Below are 6,560 nucleotides of genomic sequence, written 5' to 3'. Positions count from 1 at the left end.
TGGTGGTTTTAGGGTTTAGGGTTAGGGTTCTTCTCATTGTTAGGGTTAGGGTTTTATTATTTGGAGTGTGTCTCCCCTAGAGCAAGTGAGAAGCCCCCCTCGCCTTATCTTTTGTTGGTTAATAGTTATGAACTTATGTGTATGTATGTAATCTAAAACAGAGAGAGTAGACAGATGATAAAACAGAAGTCAGGAAAAGGAGGAAGACGCAGAGAGAGCTTCTTCTTCATTCATGGCTTCTGCTACTCTGTCTCCCGCTGCCTCCTCCTCCTCCTCCTCCTCCTTTTCTTCTTCTTCTTCTTCTTCTTCATGGCCAATCGCTCGTCTCTCCTCTGCACATCTCCACCTCCCGATCTCCAAATGCTCTCCCTTCTCCTTCCAAAGACCTCGCAGCTCTCTCTTCTGCCGAGCTTCTGTGTCGGAGAAGGTATCCGTGACTACTCACGTCTCTCCGTTTCGTCACTGCTTCAGCAGGAAAGAAGATGGGTTCCTGTACTGTGAAGATGTGAAAGTGCAGGATGTCATGGAAACTGTCCAAGAAAAGAGGCCATTTTACCTCTACAGTAAGCCGCAGCTCACAAGGAATGTTGAAGCTTACAAAGAAGCCCTGAAAGGCCTGGAATCTATCATTGGCTATGCAGTTAAAGCTAATAATAACTTGAAGATTCTGGAACATTTCAAAAGTTTGGGATGTGGTGCTGTTCTGGTCAGTGGGAACGAACTCCGATTGGTTTTGCGCGCTGGTTTCGACCCTTCGAGGTAATAAAACATTCTATTTATTCTATATATAAAATCTGATACTGGATTTTCTGAAGTAACACACGAATATACGGACTTTATGTTATAACACCTATATGCGAATCTAAAGATGTAACATTTATATGTGAATTTCTGATCTGGTGAGGTAAACTGCCAATTACCTATACTTATTTGATCTGGCGAGCTAATGGGACTTATATCTGACTTAGTTAATAGTGTTATATATATCAATTCCTTGTGTAAATTGTGAATGCATGGAAAATGCTTTAGCATGTAATGTCTTGTTTGATTTTAGTGTGGAGATTTGGAAGCCAATTCTCTCACATTATACTTCATTATCTAAATTACTTTTTGATTTTGAATATGCATTGTTTGACCAAGTCTTTTTAAAAGATTAGATGCATCTTTAATGGAAATGGAAAGCTTTTGGAGGAGTTGGTATTCGCTGCCGAAAACAGTGTGCTTATCAATATAGATAGTGAGTTTGACCTAAGGCACATCATAGAGGCTGCAAGGCTTGCCGGCAAACAAGCCCGTGTTCTTCTTCGGGTCAATCCGGATGTGGATCCACAGGTAGGGGAAGCCCATATAGTTCTGTTTATTGAAAATCATTGATCTCATCAGTCGAAACTGTCATATTGTTTATAAGAACATTCTTTAGCTTATTAGTTTACCTGTACAACCTCTCAGGTTCACCCATATGTGGCTACGGGAAATAAGAACTCTAAATTTGGTATTCGTAATGAAAAACTTCAATGGTTTTTGGATGAGGTGAAACGTCATCCAGAAGAACTTCTACTTGTAGGAGCTCATTGCCACCTGGGCTCTACCATTACCAAGGTTAGTGTTAAATACTTGCAAATTCTAGGCTGCATCGAGCATTGCAATGCAAAGTATACACACACACACATACATTCACATTCATGTTTTTAATATCCAGGTTTATATACCCCTATGAAAGTCTGTGTATCTAACTCTAGCAGTCATTTAATACTTGTAAGAAGGCAATGCCATCATCTGACTGCTCGTTAGGAGTTGGAGGTTTATTGCAGATTACAGAGTCAGATGGTGTTTGTTTCCTTTGATGAGCTCAGTGAAAATGTATATAATAGAATGTGCTACGTAGACCCACTCGTGGACAGTAAGCATGTCTGTAGGGAGTGTATAATTTTCATAACATTGAAATGTTATTCCTTATAATAAAGTTAGATGTCGTGGTATGATAGAAATGTGTGCTTGCACTCACGCTTGGACATTCATAGTGTGTATAGAAGGGATATGACTTTTGTTGAAGCTGTCCATAGCAATATACCATGGATAGACTCTTAAGATAATTACTTGGTCATCACATTTTCTTCAAGCTTGTGTATTTGCCCATTGTTTTTGTTTTTGGAAAGGTAGTCATTTAGCTTTTCTGTGCTGTTGTTTTCCCATGGGGTATAGTGTCATTTATGTTTGTGTTTAGATCTTAAAGCCATTCACTTCACAGAGTATTCTGATGCTGGATCAAATTTGCGGTGTACATAAGTGCAGGTGGACATATTTAGAGATGCAGCATTGTTAATGGTCCAATATATCGATCAGATTCGAGCTCAAGGCTTTAATATCAAGTATCTTAACATTGGTGGTGGCTTAGGGATTGACTATTATCATGCTGGTGCTATCATCCCCACACCAATGGACCTAATTGATACAGTAACCCACATCATCTTTTTTTCACTTTTGATCATGCTGAATAATTCATATGCACAAATAAATTCTGTAAAACTTTACCACAGGTCCGTGAACTGGTCTCAACAAGAGGTCTTACTTTAGTTATTGAGCCTGGGCGCTCTCTTGTTGCAAATTCTGCCACTCTTGTAAATTGGGTAACTGGGGTAAAAACCAATGGGAACAAGAATTTCATTGTTGTCAATGGGAGCATGTCTGAATTGATTCGGCCCAGCTTATATGATGCATATCAAGTAAGGAAGTGATGTATTTGAAGTTTTAACATAGAAATTTTTATCTTGTATTGAATACAATTATAACCTTTAAACTTTGGTCAAGTAATTCTTTAATCTTGAAGCTTACATCTGAACTCCAGAAGTGTAACTAGAATAGTGTTTTAACCTTGAAGCTTTATATGAAGTAATGTATTCACCGTTAAACTTCAATTAATGTTTTGCTTGAAGTTCTAACCTCGAAACTTGATCTTATATTAAATAAGGTGGTAACCTTTAAAGTTTGATCAAGTAATGTTTTAATCTTGAAACTGACATTTGAACTCCAGAAGTATAATTAGAGTAGTGTTTTAACCTTTAAACTATATATTAAGCAATGCTTTAACTGTGAAACTTGATGAAGTGATTAATTTGAAGTTTTAACCTAGGAACTTCTATCTTAGATTAAATAAGGTTTTAATCTTTAAGCTCCGATCAACTGATATGTTAATATTGAAACTTGCATCTGAACTACAATAGTATAATCAGAGTAGTGTTTTAACCTTGAAGTTATTATTAAGACATGCCTTAACGTGAAACTTTTCCTCAAGTAATGCATCAATCTTGAAAAAAATATTAGTTAAAAATATCTGGATTAGTTCATACCCCTGATAATATCAGTTAAATTTAGAAACTTCATTAATATTCTCACTCTAGATATGACTTACCAAATAAGTGCTGACTTGTTTTAACGGCAGCATATAGAGCTTGTCGCTCCCCCTCCACCAGGTGCAGAGGTCTGTGCATTCGATGTTGTAGGCCCAGTATGTGAATCAGCAGACTTTCTCGGTAAAGGTCGAGAACTGCCTACACCTTCTGAGGTAAATGCACTAATCTAGCTCTCTTAAAACTCCAGAAATTCATTTAGTGAGTTTTAGCTACATTATTTCACTCTTTATTTGCTTCTCCCTTACACGATTATTTTTTTCCTGTAGGGTGCTGGGCTAGTTGTTCATGATGCAGGAGCCTATTGTATGAGCATGGCATCAACCTACAATCTGAAGATGAGACCGCCGGAGTATTGGGTTAGTAGTAGTACTAGCTTTTAATATAGGTCCATTTTTTCAGGATGAGTATTAGTAACCTCTCTTGGTCGTTTGTTTGTTTAGGTTGACGCAGATGGAAATGTGAAACAGATACGGAAGGCTGAAACATTTGAAGATCACTTGCGGTTTTTTGAAGGTTTATGATTTTGAATGGTCAGATGTCCTGAAGCAATAGAAAACATAGTCGTAACCGGTTGCTAAAAAAACTTTTGGTTGGCTCCTTTGATGTATGCCCTCATATGGCATACACGAGGAAAATAGAGGTGTTCTATTTTTGGCATGTGAAAGTGGCCTTGGCCGAAATACTGTCATCTTCTGATATCTACCTATAATGTATAAGATGTCATTGACCATGTAGCTCCATTGTACTGCAATGATTTGGTGCCAGAACATTGGAAATTATTCTGCAATGAACTGAAGTTGACGAGTTTGACAACATTTTTATGACATGTTGTGGGTTTTCTAGCATGTAGAGCATTCCTATGAGCTAGCTATTATAGGAGTTGATAAGCTTGCATCGTAGTCCTTGGAAGGTGACTATAGGAGTTGTGCGTGTTTTTTGGAACAACAGAAGGATGTGTTAATGTTTGGTTAGGACATTTATTGGGTGAGCCCAGCTCTCCATAATTAATATCAATGTGTTGCAATCTGTCTTTGCTATTACTGGCAATACAGTCATGCAATCAACACATTGAGGTGCAATAATCTTGTTGTTATCAATAACTTTGTTACGGCTTATCACCATTGCTGAAGTTATAATTACCCAAGTTTTCTATTTGTGTTCTCCCATTATGAAGTGATTCTTTTGCAGCATATCTATTAAGGGCTGATATCTGCCTACTTTCTTTTGCTTCATTATTCATCATTCGTGTGGCACACCTCATGTACTTGTCCACTTCTTTACTCCAATTTATTGCCGTTATATTTGGCATTAGTGTATTTTATAAGCCATCAACACATGGAATTAGCTCTCTCTCTCTCTACGCTCTATTGTAAAACACAGGAGCGTCTATTGCAAATGGGGATCAAATCATCTCTTTTTACTTGAAGAACTTCCCTTTCCCCTCTTCTCTCAAGACAAGCACGCATAAAACACTCATGATGATGAGATAAGCAGCTTACTGAACATAATTACTTAGAAATCAGGTAGATAGTTAATAAAAATCCATGTTCGCAAGTATTCAGATGACCTACTTTGCTTTGGGAGCAATATGCATTTTGTTGACAGGGACATGTATGTTCAGCAAAACAAGTAGATAACTTCTGCACCAAATTATATTGGGGAAGAGGGAAATTACATGGTCTTGAATACCTAAAGAATTTGGGTTAAATTTATCACACTTTCTTTATACATTTTGTGTTGGTGGAACGGAATGCTTTGGGTACATCCAAATAGTTGGCTTTATGTAGCCATCGTGAAGGGCACACATGTGGAATGATCACAATTGCATTTTTGTTTCCTTCCTGAACCATATTGGACTTTAACCTAGGTTTGTCTATCATGGAAAGGTGTATATTTGGCTTTAACCAAGGTGTATTTTGTCTGATCTATCATGAGAAAGACACTCGTCTCGTTTTGTGAACTTGGCCATAATCGATCCAGGTATTATACATTAAGCAACTGCAAATACTGCAATTATTGACAAAGCAAACAATGTGATAGTCTAGTATTGTAGTAAATCCATCTTCTGAATGCTGTTGTCGATATACATCGAGTTTCCACTGCCGTAAGAGATGGTGTGAAACATTTTTAACTTTATTAGACAGTAAAGGGAAAATGTGGGACTAAAGAAGAAGCAAATGGAAGACATAAAACCAAGAGAGAGTGAAAGAGGTTCAAGCTTTCATTTCTCTGGATACTCTGTTCCTGTCATCTGCTCCTTAGAAGGACCTCGTTTTGTAGGTTTCCATGTCTAGGTGGGGCAAGTCTCGACCCAAGGACAAATTCATTGATGATGGATCTGATGACCAAGCGGAGAAACCTGCAAGGAAAGTGGCTAGAACAGAGAAAGATGATGTGGATGGTATCACTGTCTGTGAGGTATGTCATGGTCCACTTACTCCAGAACAAACAGAGATATAGCATAAGTGGCTCACTTTGGCTTTTATCATACATAATCATTCAAGGGCTACACATATGGGTATTCTTACGCCATCTACATCATCCGCATGTGTATTTACAAGTAAATTAACAAGCAGATGTATTTGTATGTGTTTGCACTGTGTGTGTGTGTGTGTGTGTGTGTATGTATAGGCACACATTTACATGTAATGTATAAACACAGACAAGGAGGGGAGGCGTAATGCCATTGTAAAGACTCCTCTTGGGAAGAGAAACCAAGTTCAGCTGATCCCAGACACTGAGATAGTCAGCATCTTTATCCCCATCAAAGCACCCCAGAGGTGTATGAAATAGACTGGATGTGGTTGAAGTTGGTGTCGATAGAGAATGGAACGTAGACTATGAGATATTATAAAATCTCCAAATTGAGAGAATGTACAATGAAAATTTTCAAAAAGACCCATAGAGTTATGCAAACAAGAGTCTAGCACACATGAAATTTAGTACTATAGGAAGCATATACATTGTAGGATGTGCGTATCCATCGTTATCGATGTGAATATCAATTCAGGATATATGTTGTAGTATAATTTGGCCTCTCTCATATATTTGTCATTCTCTTGGTAATAGAAATTATTTGGCTTCTCACATATAATAATATCTCTGCATGGAGTATGATCATGGTAGGTAATGGAGATATATATCATTCTT

The 6,560-nt window shown here is 37.7% G+C and overlaps 1 protein-coding gene across 1 annotated transcript; it reads left to right on the top strand.

Moving 5' to 3' along the window:
- Nucleotides 1–217: 217 nt before the first annotated feature.
- LOC147847241 (diaminopimelate decarboxylase 1, chloroplastic-like) lies at nt 218–4,223 on the top strand. Its single transcript, XM_087339406.1, has 8 exons — nt 218–759; nt 1,158–1,332; nt 1,450–1,599; nt 2,293–2,454; nt 2,538–2,723; nt 3,440–3,562; nt 3,677–3,766; nt 3,851–4,223. Exons 1-8 carry the CDS (start codon nt 233–235, stop codon nt 3,929–3,931), a joined length of 1,494 nt encoding a protein of 497 aa, XP_087195532.1. The 5' UTR covers nt 218–232; the 3' UTR covers nt 3,932–4,223.
- Nucleotides 4,224–6,560: the final 2,337 nt, after the last annotated feature.

This window comes from Azolla caroliniana, unplaced genomic scaffold (assembly GCF_043228905.1).
Source record: "Azolla caroliniana isolate FFs.n. ecotype wild unplaced genomic scaffold, voAzoCaro1.0.p SCAF_1312, whole genome shotgun sequence".
Lineage (NCBI taxonomy): Eukaryota > Viridiplantae > Streptophyta > Polypodiopsida > Salviniales > Salviniaceae > Azolla > Azolla caroliniana.
This window is presented reverse-complemented; position numbering and strand designations above follow the sequence as displayed.